A 19,299-nucleotide genomic window follows, 5' to 3' on the forward strand; every position below is an offset into this window, starting at 1 on the left:
TATTTATTTATTTATTATTTATTTTGTCTATTTAAATAAATCTTTTGTTTTTATTTAGTTGTTTTTTTTAAATGGTTTTAATCTCTCCCAATCTACATAGTATTTTTTAAGTAATTTATCACATCTTTCGTTTAACTGATTAATAGTTATAATAATATTAATAATAATAATAATAAAAGATTAGTAAATTAATTTTTTTTTTTTTTTTTATTATTAAAATTCTAAAACATACCAATTTAGATTGATCAGTTGTAAGATTATTTCTCCAATCCCAATAATCATTAAAATCGTTTGTTGGATTTAATATTTGAATTGATTCCAATGTTTTATTGGTATTTTTCTTTTTCAAAATTAAACAATTTAAAAAGATTGAATGAGCTTGATCTTTTAATACTTCTTCAAAGAATTTCATTATTTGTGCATTATTTAATAAAGAATTTAAACAATCTACAATGATTTTAAATTCTTCAGAGTTTGACTCTACTGATAAAAGATACTTTAATAATGAAACACTAATAATTTGAAATTGATGAATACACATTCTAAAGAATTCACCTTTATCTTGTATTGGTGAAGCCAAGCTATTCTTTGGAGATATAACTGTTTCTGTGGCAGTGTTATTTATTTCTGTTGCCGTTGTTGTTGTTGCTGTTGTTGTTGTATCAATTTCTTTTTCTTTTTCTTTTTCTTGATTTTGTTGTTCTTGTTGTTCTTGTTTTTCTTGTTGTTGTTTAGTATAAGCTTTAATAATTTCAATATAAAGTTCTTTAAATTCTCTAATGACTTCAATATAACCTTTAGATACTCTTTTTACAATTGAACCTATTAAACCAGTCTTGAAAAATTCTTTACTAAATTCTTCATTAAATACAATATTTTTTGCTATTCTAATGATTAAAACTTGAAGATTTTCATCAATTAATATTGTCATTAATTTAGATAGCAATGCCACTAAATGAACGCCTTCTTTAATTAACCAACCAATTTTCAAAGCCATTGCATTAACAACATTTTGATTAGATGTAATTAAACTTAATGAAATCAATATATTTTCAGTTGCATAATATAAATCATTTGGGAAATGACCAAATATAATCATTTTTAAATAATTTAAATGTACCATTATACCATTTAATTCAGAGTACTAAATAATAATAATTAATAATTTATAATTAATTAATAATTAATTAAAAATAAAATTAAAAAAACTTACATAAATTTCGAAATTAACATCATTATGTGGTACTGCTGTTAAATACTTTGAAATAACATTAATCATTTTACTGTCAGTTACATATTTAGTATTATTCTTATCGTCTTGGTCAATCACTAAATTTATACTCATGTTTAAAAATGTTAGAATATATTCATTAATATGAGTTTTAAATAAATTTTTAAATAAATCTTGGTCCTATTAAATTTTAAAAAAAAAAGAAAAAAAAAAAAAAAAAAAAGAAAAGTATTAATATTGAAATGAATAAAACTATATTATATTATTTATAATTATACACATACATTTGATTTCTTTAAAAGAAAATATAAAGATTCAATGAAAATTCTAACTGTTTCAAAAATTTCATAAAATCCAGTATTTGCAGATACACAAAGTTGAAACTTTAAATATTGTTCAAGATATATTAAATGTCTATTAACTTCAATTTGTGGACTCTTTTCACTAATTTGAATAATTTTAGTATTTTGAAATAATATTAAAATATGGTTATACTCTCCAATTATAATTTCATTATTATTGATCAAACTACTTTTTCTTTGATTTTGTTCATAATTATTCTCACCATTACTGTTTTGTTGTTGTCCAATTGTTGATAATGATTGATCAATATCATCACCAATAATAGTATCACCACCACTGAGGTCTTTGTCTTGAGTTTGTTCAACCATTGAAACTTGTTGTAAATCTGGTTTTTGTTGTTTTACTAATTCAGCATGTTGTAATTGGAATTGGATTTGAAATGGACCATTTTCATCTGTTTGAATTTGACCATTTAAATAATTACTATTATCCATGTTGCTATTATTATTATTACTACTATCATCAAAACTATTATTATTATTATTATTATTATTATTATTATTATTATTATTATTATTATTATTATTATTATTATTATTATTATTATTATTATTATTATTATTATTATTATTATTATTATTATTATTATTATTATTATTATTTTTATTATTATTATTATTATTTTCTTCTAAATTTAATAATAATTTAGTTGGTGAAGTAATTTCATCATGATTAGAAAAACGAGAATCTTTTGTGTGGGACTTGGTTGAACTCTTTGGATAGTTACTAGTATCGGTAATCTTTGTTTTAATTGGTGTTGAATATTTATGATCAGCGGGTTGATCATTTTTTAAAATTAATGATTTTAATCTTTTCAATTCTATTAATGCAATTTCACTAATAAATAATTTATATTGACCAATTGAATATTGATCAGGTTCAATATTTGATAATTTTAAAATATTCTCTGTATCCTTTAGGAAATTATCAGTTTTCTCTTTTAATAAATCTTGAAATGTATTATTAAAAGTTGAAAATTCTAATCTATTTACGAATGAAGTGATTGGTACTTCTAAAATTGATTTTAATCCATATAATTTCAATTTTTCATCAAATGAATTCACACTATTTCTACTACCATTACCACCATTACAATTAATATTAAATATATAATATCTTTTTAAACTATTTAATAGAATTGTTGATTTCTTTTGATTAAATAATTGAAAATCAGTTTGATAACGTTGAAATTGTGATGCAAGTGATTGTGAGAATACTTTTGAAGGTTCAAACATTGAATACTCTTTATAAATTGATTCATGATAAGTTGATTCTACAATACCAGTATCATGACCAAATGTAAATAGTCCATCAATTGATCTAACCAATGAATTTGAATAAACCAAACCTTTCTTTACATCTTCTTTAACTATCTTTGATTCTAAATGATTCAATACACTTTGTAATTGATATACAAATGAATTACTTGGATATATTTTATAATGATTAAATGATTCATTCATATCTTTATGAAACATCTCTTGAATATAATCATTAAAATAATTTAATAATAATGAATTATTATTTAATAATTTTGATGATGATGATGATGATGATGATGATGATGATGATGATGGTGATGCTGGTGGTGATGATGCTGGTGGTGATGATGCTGTTGTTGAAGATGTTGAATTTTCAATAATATAATGTGGTAATTCAATAATTGATAATTTTGAAAAACTATTTAATTCAAAAGAATCAATTTTTAAATCTTTATTAATATTATTGAATTGATTATTAATTGATTTTAATAAGATTTCAATTATTTGTTCTCTTAATAATTTTATTAAATAATTCTTTTTATTTGTTGATAATTTTGTATTTAAAATCTTTTCAGTTGGACCAATCTCTTTATAGTAGATATAATTTTTTAATGATTCCATTGTTACACAATCATTCCAAACTTGAACTATCTCTTTAAATTTTGAATCATTATTTGTTGTAGAATTTAAATCACTACCTAATTCCAATTCTGAAAATAATTGAATTAATTGATTCTTTGAATTTATTAAATCTTGATCATTTTTACTTATAATTGATATCATATCTGATTCGAATTCATTTAATTTAATTTCACCACTATCACTTGATCTATCAATTAAAATAATTTCAATATTTATAAATTTAATATTATTAAATTCATTTTCAAAATAAAAAGTGCTAATAATATTCTAAAAAAAAAAAAAAAAAACTAATATAAATACATGAATAAATATTTGGAAAAAATAATAAAACTTACAGTTAATTCTTGTTTTTGAAAACATTTTTCAATAATTTTATTTGAAATAACTAATTTTGAAAATAAATCTGAATTTGATTTTTGATTTAAATTATTTAAAATATCCAATTTCAAATTTAAGTTTGAATTGGTATTATCACCTCTTAATATTATACATTGATTTTTATTATTATTATTATTATTATAATTATTATTATTGTTATCAATGGAGGTATTATCATTTTCTTGGAATTTTGTAATAAAATCTGATAAATTATCACCACTATTTTTATCATTCCATCCCAAGGTTATAAAGAAAGAATCTTTGGTTCCTTTTATTGGGAGTAAAATATTATTATTTAGAATTTCATTGGTTTTTATATATTTTGAATGAACATAATTTGAAAAACAGTGTGATGATAATTTTTGTTGGGAAAGAAGATAAGAAATTTCAATATTTTTCATTTTTTTTTTTTTTTATTTTTATTTTTTTTTGATAGTTTTTTTTTTTTTTTAACTTAAATATCTTTTTTTTTTTTTGACAAAAAAAAAAAAAAATTGAAATCGAATAACTCGATTACTGAGGAAAAAAAAAAAAAAAATTGAAATTGGACAACTCGATTACTGACAAAGAAAATTAAAAAAAAGTAGTGAGTATTGGTAAACAAATTTCCAATTCTTATTTTTACTTTTACTTTTTTTTTTTTATTTTTGTTTTTGTTTAATTTTTTTTTTTTATTTATTATTTTTTTTTTTTTTTTTTTATTTATTTTTATTTTTATTTTTTTTTTTAAATCTAATCAACACCTAAAGAGAAATCTTTCATTTTCTCTTGGCCTTTAATATGTTCAAATTTTGGAGCAGTTCTCTTACTTTCTTCAACCAATCTTCTATAATCTTCTTTTAGTTCACCAACAGTTTTCATTTGGTTATTGTGTTTAGTAATATGTGGAAAGATTGGTTTATTATCAAAACTATCATGATGCTTCCATTCATTCTTATTGTGATACATTCTATATCTGTAGTAATCGGATTTACCTTTATAACCATCACCATTATTACTAAGAGAAGATGCAACTTGATATTTCATTTTCTTTTGATTTAATAAATCATTAGAAGCTTTGGTTTCATGATAAAATGGATAGGTCCTAAAGTTATATGTTGTATAAGTTCTTTGTATTGATTTATTGGCTACATTATTATTTGAAAAGCAAAGATAACTTTTTATGGTTTTATTAACCATATTATTTTCTTTAATTAAACGATTCTAAATAAGGATAGAAAATAAAAAAAATAAAAAAATAAAAAAATGATATTTTGTTAATACAAAAGGAATTATTAATTTTATAATTTTTAATTTCAAAGAAAATAAATAAAAATGAAAAAAATAAAAATTTTGGTTAGTTAAGGTTATCTATTGGTATATTTTTTTTTTTTTTTTTTTTTTTTTTTTTTTTTTTTTTTATTTTTTTTTTTTTTGGTATTACCATTAGGAAAAAAGGTTATTTTTTTTTTTTTTTTTTTTTTTGAAATGTATGTGATGATTTCTTATTTGTTTATTGTTTTAATATAATAAAAAATAATTAATGAAAGTATTTAAATCGTGTTAACACTATGGAAAAATTAAAAAATAAAAAAAAAAATAAAAAATAAAAAATAAAAAATAAAAAATTAAATTAAAAATAAAAAAAATATTAAAAAAAAAAGAAAAATTCTAAAAAAAGTAAAAAAAACTTTTAAAGATTCAATTCTTCTGTTTGCGAAGATCTTTATTTTCACATTTTCATTACCATAATATTTATTTATTTTTTTATTTTTTTTTTTTTCATATAATTTTATTTTTATTTAATTTTTTTTTATTTTAAAATACCAGGCTCACCAAAAAATTCCCTTTTGTGGAACTAATAATAATATATTAGGGTCCTCTAAACATTTGCAAATAAATAAATAAAAATATAAGTTTATATTTTTTTTTTTAGAAAAAAAAAATAAAAAAAAAAAGAAAAAAGACAGTGCTATATGATTTATTTTAAAAATCATAAAAGTTTCTTTTTTTATTTTTAATAAATTTATAATTTATTTTATTTTATTTTTTTTTATTTATTTATTTTATTATTATTTTTTTTATACTTAATTATACATGTCTAACATTTTGATTTGAACCCACTGCTTTTAACATTTGATTACATGAATCAACAACAAATTTATTTTGAAAGTAACGAGTTACAGGATAACCCAATTGAGATAACCAATAGCTTGGTTCTGAAAAGGATAACATTTCATAATAAACAGCACCTTTGTCAGGGGCACCATCAGGATCACGTACCCATTCAATGACGAATCTTTCTTCACCTTTTTCAACATGATCCTTTAGTGTACCATATGAATAACCAAATTTAATTGAACCATCTTCTTGATCACCATCGTAAAGATAATTGATACGAGCAAATGATAGAATCCAAAAACCAACTTGCTTTGACAAGATTCCAACGGTTTCACCCACTGCAATAGGTGTATTTTTAAAGTAAAAATCTACCCAATCTAAATCAAAGTGTTTCCATTGTTTGAGTGCTGCAACTGCTTTTTGAAAACATTCAACACCTGTACCCAATTGAATCTTTACTTGATCAACATCGAAATTACTATACTTTGGGTCCATTTCATATTCCTCTTTAGTTGCATAATCTTGTGTACCATATAAATTACTATATGCAAATTGTTCCTCTCTTCTATCATTTATATATTGTTTAATATCACTATCACTTGGTTTTCTAAAACAAAACATTATTATATTATTTTTATATTATTATATTTTTATTATTATTATATTATTATTAATATTTATTTATTTTTTTTTTTTTATATTTATTTTATTTTTATTTTTTTTTTTTATATATATTTTTTTTGGTTTTAAATTGTATTTTTAGATTTTTAGATTTTATAAAACTATAATTATTATTGCCGCGCTTAATAATAGGATTTTTTTTTTTTTTTTTTTTTTTTTTTTTAATAATATAATTTTAAGTATAGGTTTATAGTTTATTTGTAATAGCAATAAAATGAGATTATTGTTATTATAGTACAATATAGTTATGACAACTTGGTGAGATATATTTGGGTTTAATTTTTTTTTTTTTTTTTTTTTGGTTTTTAAATTTTTTTTTTTTTTTTAATTTTTATTTTTATTTTTTTTTATTTTTTATTTTTTTTTTTTTTTTTCTTTTTTTGATTATTTGAGTATGAAAATTAAAAATAAAATTAAAATTAAAAATGAAAAAATAAAAATAAAAATAATTATAGTACTATTTTAGGCATTTTGATTGAAATTATATAATAAAAAAAAAAAAAAAAAGTAAAAAAATAAAAATAAAAATAAAAATAAAAAAAAAAAAAAAAAATTAATTAATTAAAAATTAATTAAATAAGATTTTTTATTCAGGGTCGAGATGTTTTTTAAAAAAAAAAAAAAAATAAATAATTAAATAAAGCGAAACAAAAAAATTATTATAAAAATAAAAGAAAAAAAAGAAATAAAAGCTTTTTTTTAAAATAATAAAATAAAGAAATATAATAAAAATAAAGAATATAATATATAATTTTTAATTGGATTTCATGTTCGACAACCCGTTAATTAATATAATCAAATTAATTTTTTAAATTTACACTGGCGAATATTTTTTTTTTTTTTTTTTTTTTTTTTTTTTTTCAAAACCAAAAATTTTCAAATTTTAATTTTTTTTAATTTTTTTTTTTTTTCATTTTTTTTTTTTTTTTTTAAAAAGGCTCAGTCGATTGACTTTTGATCATATAAAACAGGTATATAGAAAAAAAAAATGTTGTCAAATATTGTTAAAAAGACAATTCAATCAAGTAAGAATTTAAAAAGTTTAGTATTAAATAAATCAACATCATCATTGGTTTATCAAAAGAGATTTTTAAATGTTCACGAATATCAAGCACAAAAAATGATGAAATCATATGGTATCAATTGTCCAGTTGGTAATGTTGCAGAGACACCAGAAGAAGCTGAAAAGATCGCAGAAGTTATGAACACACAAGATTTAGTAGTCAAAGCACAAGTTTTAGCAGGTGGTAGAGGTAAAGGTATTTTCACAAGTGGACTTAAAGGTGGTGTTCAATTATGTTCATCAGCAGAGGACGTAAAGAAATTTGCATCAAAAATGTTAGGTCATACATTGGTAACCAAACAAACCGGTGAAGATGGTAAAGTAGTTCATCAAGTTTACGTCACTGAACGTCATTTCCTTCGTAAGGAAATGTATTTCGCAATTCTTATGGATCGTAAAGCTGGTGGTCCAGTTATGGTTGCTTCACCAGAGGGTGGTGTCGATATTGAAGGTGTTGCTCGTGATAATCCATCTGCAATCTTCAAAGAACCAATCGATATCATGATTGGTGTTCAACCAGAACAAACTAAAAGATTAGCTGAAAAATTAGGTTTCTCAAAAAAAAATATTTCAATGGTAAGTAATCAATATATATATATATATTAATATTAAATTTATAAATATATTTAGATAGATATTTGATTCTAATTATTTTTATTTTTATTTTTTTTCTTTTTTAAATTTTTAATAGGCTCAAGATCAAATGAAAAAATTATATGACTTTTTCATTAAGAATGATTGTACATTAGTAGAGATTAACCCATTAGCAGAGACAGCATCTGGTGATGTATTATGTATGGATGCCAAATTGAATTTCGATGATAATGCTGCATTCCGTCATCCAGATATTTTCAAATTAAGAGATAAATCTCAAGAGGATCCACGTGAAGTTAAAGCAGCAGAGTTTGATTTGAACTACATTGGTTTGGATGGCAATATTGGTTGTTTAGTAAATGGTGCAGGTTTAGCAATGGCATCAATGGATATCATTAAACTCTATGGCGGTAGCCCAGCAAACTTTTTAGATGTTGGTGGTGGTGCCACTCAGAAACAAGTCACTGAAGCAATCAAACTCATCAGTAGCGATAAAAAAGTTAAATCAATTTTAGTCAATATTTTCGGTGGTATCATGAAATGTGATGTCATTGCTTTAGGTATCATCGCTGCTTTGAAGGAGTTATCAATCGCCACCCCATTAGTAGTTCGTCTCCAAGGTACCAACGTTGAAGCTGCAAAGAAAATCATGGAAGACTCTGGTCTTCGTCTCATTGCTGCTGATAATCTCGATGATGCTGCTCAAAAATCTGTAAGAATCGCTGAAATCGTTTCACTTGCCGAAAAGAGTGATCTCGAAATTTCTTTTAAATTACCATTATAAGATAATCTTTTTATCAAAATTTATTTATATAAAATATATTAAAAAAAAAAAAAAAAAACATTGGAATAATAATAATAATTAAAAAAAAAAAAACAAATAAAAAAAAAAAAATAAAAATAAAAAAACAAATAAAATTGCGTATTAATAATAATAATAATAGTAATAAAAAAAACAAATACTGTAATGATATCATTAAAAGAATAAAACACTTAAAAAAAAAAAAAAAAAAAAATTAAAATTAGATCAAAGGTTGTTTAAACTATTTTTAATTATCTATTTTTTTAATAATTAAAAACAATTTTTTAAACTAATTTTAATTATTTAAACAATTGTTTAAATAATTAAAAAAAAAAAAAAAGAAACTTACTTTTTTTATTTTAATAATTAATAATATTTGCATTTAAACAACAATAATAATAATAATAATAATAATAATAATAATAATAATAATAATAATAATAATAATAATAATAATAATAATAATAATAATAATAATAATAATAATAATAATATTTAAAATTTAAATTTCATAAATAAATTAATTTATAATAAAATATAAAAAATAAACAAAAAAATTGAATAGGTAAATTTATAGTTTTTATAATAATTTATAAAAAAAAAAAAAAAATTAAACAAAAGTATTTTTTATTATATTAAATACTTTTTTTTTTTATGGTTGAAATAAAGGATTTTCAATTTCTTCGGGTTTATCATTATTTGAATCATTCGTATTATTATTATTATTTATATTATTTATATTATTAGCACCATTACTATTATTATTATTGTTATTATTATTATTATTATTGTTATTATTGTTATTATTATTTAAACGCAGTAATAGTTTTTTACCTTCTTTAAGATCAAATGAAAGATCTTTGGAAGACTCTAAAACAGTAGAGGGACTATCCCAAGATTGAATTGGTAATAATTGTTCATTGGTTGATTGTTTCAAGATATCATCATCGAAATGATCTACGCCATTGGTACCTAAACTACTACTATTTCCAATGCTATAGTTACTATTGACACTACCAACACTTGAACTTAAAATCTCTACATCTCCACTTATAATACTATTACCATTTGCATCGACACTACCCAAACTACTATTGGCTCCATTATTTGAGGATGGTTTTCTTCCGTGTTTCTTTGGAGAAAATTCAATCAAGGAAGCAGTCTTTTCATCGATACCTAGTTTTTGCATAATTTTAGCTTTTGATGGATCATATTCTTTTGGTTTCTTTTTTCCACTCATATAGGCATTATATTCGTCTGGATCGATTTTCAATTGTTTGGCATCGATATTCTCTAAAAAGGTAACGGCAATACCAAAAGTTGTTAAATAGTAGTATCTCTCCATTTTCAATTGGTCTTGACTACAAAACTTTGATATAAATTCGAAATTACTACACAGATTTGGTACATTTGCATGAATTACAACATAAATTAAATGTGGTAAGAAATCATCTGCACCACCTGGACTATCAGAATTTGATAATAAAACTATTTAATTACAAAAATAATAATAATAATAATAATAATAATAATAATAATAATAATAATAATAATAAAAAAGTAAATTAATAATCTAAACAAATTTAAATATTTCTTTTCTTTTTTTTTTTTAAAAACTTACATAAAATAATTTTACAACATTTTAAAACACATTCTAATTTTTGAGAAGGTGAATAAAGTTCATTTAAAGCTTGTAACTCTTGTTGAGCAGTAAACCAAAGATCTTTATCACAATGAATGGGCGAAATTTCCAAATGTTTTGGTTCGACAAATACTAATTTACTCATACGTTCAGAGAGGAGAGTATCACGTTCCAAAGTATCAGGCGTTGAGAATACGATTTTGTAAACGGTTTGATATAGATAATTTTCAATTTCAGCCAAAGGTGGAGCGGTTATATCCTCTTCAATATTTGAATCCATTAAAAGATTTGATGGTATTGAACTATAGATTTGATTACTTTGAATCTTTGTTTTCATTTCCCTCATAAATGATAGGATCATCTCTGCTAAAGCATCCTGACTTTGTGATTTCTTTTTTAAAAAACCTTTAATAAAATCATCAACTGATGATTTCTTTAACTTTTCAACTAATGAATTAACTTGTGCTTCTGGTATTCTAATTTGTTGTCTAATTGTTGCTGGTGATGGTGGTGATACAGATTGTTGTTGTTGTTGTTGATTATTATTATCATTTGATGATGTTAAACTCTTTGTATTATTATTATCATTTGAACTTGATAAATTATTTGTTATTTCATTATTATCAATGGTTGAGCTACTTTTAGAACTTGCAGCTGTAGCATTTGTACTACTACTAAAAATAATTATGGAACCTCTTTTTGGTGCTACTAATGAACCATTATTATTATTATTGTTGTTATTATTATTATTATTATTATTATTATTATTATTTTGTGAAAGTGAAAAATAACCTTCAATTAACCTATCTCTTTCTGGTTTATCCATTTTTGCTAATTCTAAATTCCAACTTTGTCTTAATTCTGATCTTGAACCAAGTGATGATGAACTAGATGATACCCATTTTGAATTAGTAGGTGAAGTACTACTACTATTATTGTTATTGTTATTATTATTATTATTATTATTATTATTATTATTATTATTATTATTATTATTATTATTATTATTATTATTATTATTTGTTTGTGATTTTCCTTTTGATGGTGATTTTTGTATATTTGTACCAGGTGTTGAAAATGATAATGTTGATTTTGATTTACCACTTGGAATTCTATTTCTAATATGCATACTTCTTGATTTATTCTTTATTGGTAGTGTTGGTGTAGTTGAAGGTGATGTTACTTTATTCTCTTTCTCTGTTAACATTTCCATAGTTTTTTCAATATCACCACTCCAACTTGATAATGCTCCGAATAAATAATCATTTGAATAAAATGGATAAATCTTTGATAAGAAATTAATATTAATTTCATATTTATTCTTTTTAATTTCTATATTAAATAAAAAAAAATAATAATTAGTAAAATATAATAAATATTAATAAATAAATATAATAAATATTAATAAATATTAATAAATACCATATTTAAAAACAGAAGTTCTATAATAATGAACTAATTGAGAAGACAATTCAGATAATAGGGAATTTCTATTACCACCAACACCATCAGAAGCAGAAGGATTTTCAATGTAAGCTAAACAATTTGGTAATTGTTGAGATAATTCTAAACCTTGAAGATAAGAGATAGTTTGATCGGATGGTTGATAATTCTCACGTTGATCTCTATGTAAACCAACTAATATAATCGGTGCTTCTGAACAAACATTTCTTACATCTTCCCACCACTTATTTGAAACATCTTCAAATGATTGTTTATCAATCAATGAGAATGTGATTATAACAAAGTGAGCTTGCGATAGACTAAATAATCTTTCATTGGTCGTAATATTCTCTCTACAATCTATAAATGTTTGAATACATAATATCTTATTATTTGAAATGGTATGAGAGATTTTTAAATCCTCTTCAACATCTTCATTATCACTTTCTTCTGTTGATTCGATTTCATCAGATTCTGATCCTGATAATTCATTTTTCTTTTCATAATTATTATCAATAATATTATTTTGATTATTATCATCATTTTGATTATTATTATTATTATTTTGATTATTATTATTGTTGTTGTTGTTGTTGTTGTTGTTGTTGTTGTTGTTGTTGTTGTTGTTGTTGTTGTTGTTGTTGTTGTTGTTGTTGTTGTTGTTGTTGTTGTTGTTTTGATTACTATTTAAATGTACAGTGTCGAAAGAGGATAATAATGATTTTGGAGTATCAGTTATACCAATGATAGAACCACGAAATTTGAGAGCAAAACAATCACAATATCTATCGGAAATATGACTATCGATACAAGTTCTTAATTTAAAATGAGTTGATAATAAATGTAGGAATAAAACCCTATTAAATTCTACTATTGGTTTTGAATTTAAATAAAATGTTTGATTTATATTCTTTATACTATTATTTAAATTACTATTTATATTTGTTAAATTATTATTATTATTATTATTATTATTATTATTATTATTATTATTATTATTATTATTATTATTATTATTAATATTATTATTATTATTTGTAGTTTCTTTATCCTTTTCCTTTTGTTTTTCATTTTCAAATTCTTTTTCATTTTCTTGTTGTTTTTCAAATTCTTTTTCATTTTCATTTTTATTTTCTTTTTTCTCGTTTGGTTGATTCTCTTTTTCAATCTCTTTTTCTTTTTTTTTGAATGAATTTAAATTTAAATTTGATGATATATATAATGAAGATAATGTCGAGAGTGATGATTGTGATGATGTTAATTTATGGCATTTGATTTTTTTAGGTTGATTTGTGTTATTACCATTAGTAATAATATTATTATTATTATTATCCTTTTTAATTTCTTCTTCTGTTTCATGTAATGATATTAAACTTGAAGATCTACCTAATCCACCATTATTAATTGTATTATTATTATTATTATTGCTATTATTATTATTATTAGTTGTACTATTAGTTGTATTATTATTATTATTATTATTACTATCAGTAATATTTAAATTTGATAAAGATTCTTTTAAACTATTGAAAGAACCATTTGAAAATAAATTATGATTTAATGTATGTGTATATTGACATTGACAATCTGTTATATGTGGTTGATCATGATGTAATAGTGAGAATTGTTCATAGTATAAAATTTTCCAAAGGTCCGAATAACTTGAGATCGTATTGAATAGATAATTACATGTGGCTGATAATGATAATAATGATGGTAAATCTAAAAGATGTGCCCAAAAAGAAAGTGTTGACATTATAAATCTTGTCACTAAAATATCATTATTATTGGATTTATTCGATGCTCCTATATTACTACTACTATTTGGTACCATTAATATACTACCATAACTACTACCAATTATATTACTATTATAACTATTATAATTACTATTAATTCCACCATTGCTACCACCACCACTATTACCATTGCCATTACCATTATTATTATTATTACTATTAATTCTACGAGTATTTAAAGAATGTTCAATATCAAATTCATTTGCTTCAAAGAATGATACAACGATTGGATGAGTTGATAATTGAGTACCAAGTTCAGCATTGTTAAAGATTGAATTTACAAATTTTTGAAGATCATCTTTTCTTTGAACTATGAATTCATTATTCATTTTACCAAATGCTTTCTTTGGTGGGAATGGTATCTTTGCTAATGGAAACGCAGAGTGTAACTTTAAATCAAATTCTAAAAATTCTGAATATCTTCTATACACTGTATAAATTGATGATTCATCTTGTAATTCAACTTCTATCCTATACACTGTATATGGTTTCTTCTTTGGTGATATTGTCTCTGTTAATGTAATTGATGCACTTTTAATAATTTTAATTCTTTTATTATCTGTATTATTATTATTATTATTATTATCTACTACTAATGATGGTTGTTGTTGTGGTGGTGGTGGTTGTTGAGCTCCATTATTGTTTATTGCTATTGTTGACTTTGACACTTCTGCAATATTATTATTATTATTATTGTTATTAATATTGCTATTGTTGTTATCTATGGTGTTACTTCTACTTTTTGAAGTGCCAATAAAACCACCACTACTTGATGTGCTACCACTACGATCTTTGACTGTCATTTTTTTTTTTTTATTATTATTTATTATTATTATTAAATATTATTATTAATTATTAAATATTATTATTTTTATTATTATTTATAATATTATAGTTAAAATTAAATGAGTAGGTGATAACTATAACATAATAATATATTTGGGAATATAGATTTATATATCCAAATTTATTATTTTATATATTTTTTTTTTTTTGTAATATTTTATATTTTTTTTTTTTTATTTTTTATTTTTTATTTTTTATTTTTTATTTTTTAATTTTTTTAAGTGGTCTATTGAAAAAAAAAAAAAAAAAAAAAAAAAAATTAAAAAAAAAAAAAAATTAAAAAATCAAAAATAAAAAAAAAAAAAAATCAAAAATAAAAAAAGAAAATTTTAATAAACGAATACCTAGTTTTTCGAATTAGCACAATCCAAAAATACATAATCTTATTTCTTACTTTTTTATTAATAGCAATAAAATAAAATAATAAAATAAGTATATAAAAAAAAAAATAAAAAAACCAAAAAAAAAAAAAAAAAAAAAAAAAAAAAAAAAAAAAAAAAAAAAAAAAACTATCAAATTTTTTTTTTTTTTTTTTTAATCTAATAAAAATCTTTTTTTTTTTAAAAAGATACAAAATTATTCAAATATATTTAGTAATCTAAATAAATAAATAAAAAAAATTATAATTATTATAATTAAAATAAAAAAAAAAAAAATAAAAAAAAAATTAAAAAAAAATTTTCAAAAAAAAAAAAAAAAAAAATTCACAAAGCTAAAAAAAAAAAAAAAATACTAAGTATAAAAAAATAACATATATAAAAATAACTAGTATGAACATACCAATAATTGAATCGCCTACAGATGAAAATAATAACAATAATATAAATAGTAAAGGAAATATATCTATAAATAATGAACAAGATATAAATAATAATAATAATAATAATAAAAATAAAGATAATGATAGTAATAGTAATGGTGATGATAATAATAATAATAATTCCAACAACAAAATAATGGAAGCACAATCACAACAATATGTTGATAATAATGAAATAATAAATAAAATAATAAATAAAGAAGAACCTATAGAAACAGTAACCACTACAACAACAACCACCACAACAGCAGCAGTAGCATTTAAAAATTCACAATCACCATCACAATCACCATCACAATCACCATCACAATCACCATCACAATCACCATCACAATCACCATCACAATCACCATCACAATCGCCATCACAATCACCTCAAATAGCAGGAAGAGGTGATAGTGGTGGTGGTGGAGGTGGTACTACTACCACCAACACAGATAGCTCCATTCCAAGAATTTTAACATCAAATGATGATGGTGATGATTATGAAGATGATGAAGAGGAGGAAGAGGAGGATATTCAAGAGGATGAGCATAATCACAATGACTATGAAGGCAATGATAATGATGGTATTAATGAAAACTATGATGAAGAATATAATGAACAAGAATATCATGACAATTATGATGATTATCAAAATAGTTCAGAGGTTTATCTTGTAAAAATGAATGAAATTGAACAACAATTAGATAGTGTTAGAAGGTATGGAGTAACTGCCATAGAAAAAAAAAAAAAAAAAAAAAAAAAAAAAAAAAAAAAAAAAAAAAAAAAATTCATTGTATTTATTAATTCATATTTTATTATTATTATTATTATTATTATTATTATTAAAGTGAATATGAGCAATTACAAACTATTTCATCGATAATATCAGAGAAGCAACCAATGTCAAGAACTCATGTTTATGCAACAAGTGAAATAGATAGTAGTAGTCTACATGAACTAAATGAATATGATGAATATGATATAGTGGATGAAGAATCTTATCATCGTTATGGTCATGATATTCCATATCAACAACAAAATCAAATATACCATTTACAGCGTCAACATCAACAACATCATCAACAACAACAACAACAACAACAAAAACAACAACACCATCACCATCACCACTATAATAATCATAATCAATTAGCAAATTACAGTGAGAGTGATAACTTTGGATCAACAAGCGAAAGCCGTTATAATCATCATAATGATGCACGTTATTATCATGATGAAGATGAAGAAGATGAGGAAGAAGAAGAAGAAGAAGAAGAGGACCAAGAGGAAGAAGAAGAGGAGGAGGAAGAAGAAGAAGAGGAGGAAGAAAGAGATGAAGGATATGACGGTGATATTTCAGATCGTATACATTGGTTACCACAAACTCAAATTAGTATTGGAAGTAGTATAAATAATAGTAGTATTACAAGCAATAATAATAGTAGTAGTGTTAAATCACCAATATCAACCTTTAGAAAAGCAGTATTATTAAAGAAAATTGATAAGGCCTTAAATTCAATGCAAAAAACCACTGGTGGAACTAATCCTTATCCATTGGTTGGCTATGAAAATACTGATGATGAGGATGAAGATAAAAGTTTTGCAACATGGGAGCAAAATTTACCTAACCCACCATCAAGCTATAACCAAAAACCACTTCCTGAACAACCCCAAGCAATTAGAGCAACAACACCAAATTCAGTATCACCAACTCAAAATGTAACATCACCAACCCAAAATCCAATATCGCCACCACCAACTACTACAACAACAACCACCACCACTACTACCACTGCCACAATAACTAATAAAAACGATGGTAACAACATCAATGAAAATAAGAGATCAACACCATCACCACTATCAATTCAACAAACACCAAAAAGAGTTACACCTAAAAAAGATAACGGAAATCATTCAGCAAAAAAAACATTAAGTTCTGGATATATTACAAATTTGGTTACACCAAATAAAAAACAATATCAACAACAACAACAACAACAACATCACCATGGTGATAATGAGTCTTCAGGATTATCAGTTAGTAGAGAGATTGAACAGTCAATAGAATCTTCACTTTTAATGGGACAGGCAACTCCATCAAGAATAAGATTCCAACAATATCAACAATCACCTTCATCTTTACACCACCACCACCACCATCACAACCAACATATCCGTTATCAAGATAGTAACACTCATAATTATCACCAAACTCCTCCACCACCTCAACCATCATCTTTAGTATACCAACCAGAGACTCTATATGATCCATACTATCAACCACAACCAACACCAACCCAAAATACACCAACACCAACTATTTTTGAAAACTTTCAACAGTATGGTTCATTCTTTCCACCTCAATCTCCATCACCAGCTACACCTTTACACAACAACAATAACAACTACAATATTAATAATAACCACAACAACAACAACAATAATAATAATCAACAGTACCAAGAGAGTCCAGAACAAAAAAGTCAAGCCATTCGATTATTGGAGAGTAAAAAACTCTTATTACAAGTTTACAAGTTTTTAGAAGATAGCACCAACATTCAAGACTTAACATTTATGAACCTAATATTTAAAGAATTGGCCAATATTAATTCATCCTCATTGTGGGAAAAATCATTCCACTCTATTAACGAATTGGTACAAAATGACAAGATTGAAAGGATTTTACAATTGCATATTCAAAGACAACAGCAACAACAACAACAACAACAACAACAACAACAACAACAACAACAACAGCAACAACAACAACAACAACAACAACAACAACTTCAACAACAGCAAAATTTAATGTTCCAACAACAAAACTTACATCAACACAACCAACACCCACATCAACACAACCAACCATACTCATCACTACCTCACTATGAGTCATTTCAACCAACACAACAACAACACCAATCATACCACCAACCAATATCACAGCAGCAACAACAACAACAACAACAACAACAACAACAACAACAACAACCAGATGCAGTGAACTTTGATATAAATAATATTAGTAGTATTGATAATATAAATGGTAGTAATAATTATCTCCATCAATCTATAAACCACAACCAACCTCCTCCATTCTATGGTCAACAAGCAACTTCATCATCATCACAAGCATCTTCATACAAAACACCATTAAAATCAAGACAACCACAGCAGCAACAACACCATAAACTCCCTCAAACACCACAAACACCACTCCAATATCAACCAAAAATTATTTATAAAACTCCAATGAAAACACCATCCAGAGAGAATGAAAGAATATATTCACCAACAACACAAATTAAAAAAGGTAGACCTTATTCTCATACTTTCCATGCAGAAATGTCAACAGAGGAAGAGGATAATGAAATTGACAAAGAGTTTTATAGAACAAGAAGAGGTCGTAATATTAATAATAATTTAAACACTATTGTAAATGAACAACACATTAATAATGATAATAATAATAATAATAATAATAATAATAATAATAATAATAATAATAATAATAATAATAATAATAATAATAATAATAATAATAATAATAATGATATTAATAATAATAATAATAATAATGATATTAATAATAATAATAATAATAATAGTTTTGAAAATAAAAATTTGGAAATGACTCATAGTGAG

At 23.0% G+C, this 19,299-nt stretch overlaps 6 protein-coding genes across 6 annotated transcripts; 2 read left to right on the forward strand and 4 right to left on the reverse strand.

Annotated features, from left to right (window-relative positions):
- Positions 1–18: 18 nt before the first annotated feature.
- On the reverse strand, positions 19–4,277 carry DDB_G0271838 (hypothetical protein; the record flags this gene model as incomplete). Its single annotated transcript, XM_640442.1, has 5 exons — positions 19–27; positions 233–1,144; positions 1,214–1,411; positions 1,516–3,765; positions 3,834–4,277. 5 exons carry the CDS (start codon positions 4,275–4,277, stop codon positions 19–21), a joined length of 3,813 nt encoding a protein of 1,270 aa, XP_645534.1.
- Positions 4,278–4,608: 331 nt separating this feature from the next.
- On the reverse strand, positions 4,609–5,605 carry DDB_G0271840 (hypothetical protein; the record flags this gene model as incomplete). Its single annotated transcript, XM_640443.1, has 2 exons — positions 4,609–5,079; positions 5,603–5,605. 2 exons carry the CDS (start codon positions 5,603–5,605, stop codon positions 4,609–4,611), a joined length of 474 nt encoding a protein of 157 aa, XP_645535.1.
- Positions 5,606–5,946: 341 nt separating this feature from the next.
- Positions 5,947–6,597, reverse strand: DDB_G0271742 (hypothetical protein; the record flags this gene model as incomplete). The annotated part of the gene is made up of 1 exon (XM_640444.1): positions 5,947–6,597. The coding sequence occupies one exon, from the start codon at positions 6,595–6,597 to the stop codon at positions 5,947–5,949; it is 651 nt and encodes a 216-aa protein (XP_645536.1).
- Positions 6,598–7,645: 1,048 nt separating this feature from the next.
- Positions 7,646–9,098, forward strand: scsC (succinate-CoA ligase; the record flags this gene model as incomplete). The annotated part of the gene is made up of 2 exons (XM_640445.1): positions 7,646–8,296; positions 8,412–9,098. The coding sequence occupies 2 exons, from the start codon at positions 7,646–7,648 to the stop codon at positions 9,096–9,098; spliced, it is 1,338 nt and encodes a 445-aa protein (XP_645537.1).
- A 670-nt stretch (positions 9,099–9,768) lies between these two features.
- Positions 9,769–14,803, reverse strand: DDB_G0271844 (Phox domain-containing protein; the record flags this gene model as incomplete). The annotated part of the gene is made up of 3 exons (XM_640446.1): positions 9,769–10,604; positions 10,738–12,090; positions 12,181–14,803. The coding sequence occupies 3 exons, from the start codon at positions 14,801–14,803 to the stop codon at positions 9,769–9,771; spliced, it is 4,812 nt and encodes a 1,603-aa protein (XP_645538.1).
- Positions 14,804–15,616: 813 nt separating this feature from the next.
- DDB_G0294587 (hypothetical protein) lies at positions 15,617–19,297 on the forward strand (the record flags this gene model as incomplete). The annotated part of the gene is made up of 2 exons (XM_001134614.1): positions 15,617–16,375; positions 16,510–19,297. Coding segments are annotated over 2 exons (3,547 nt in total), but the record flags the coding sequence as incomplete, so codon positions are not given.
- Positions 19,298–19,299: the final 2 nt, after the last annotated feature.

Source organism: Dictyostelium discoideum (assembly GCF_000004695.1).
Source record: "Dictyostelium discoideum AX4 chromosome 2 chromosome, whole genome shotgun sequence".
In the NCBI taxonomy this organism is placed as follows: domain Eukaryota; phylum Evosea; class Eumycetozoa; order Dictyosteliales; family Dictyosteliaceae; genus Dictyostelium; species Dictyostelium discoideum.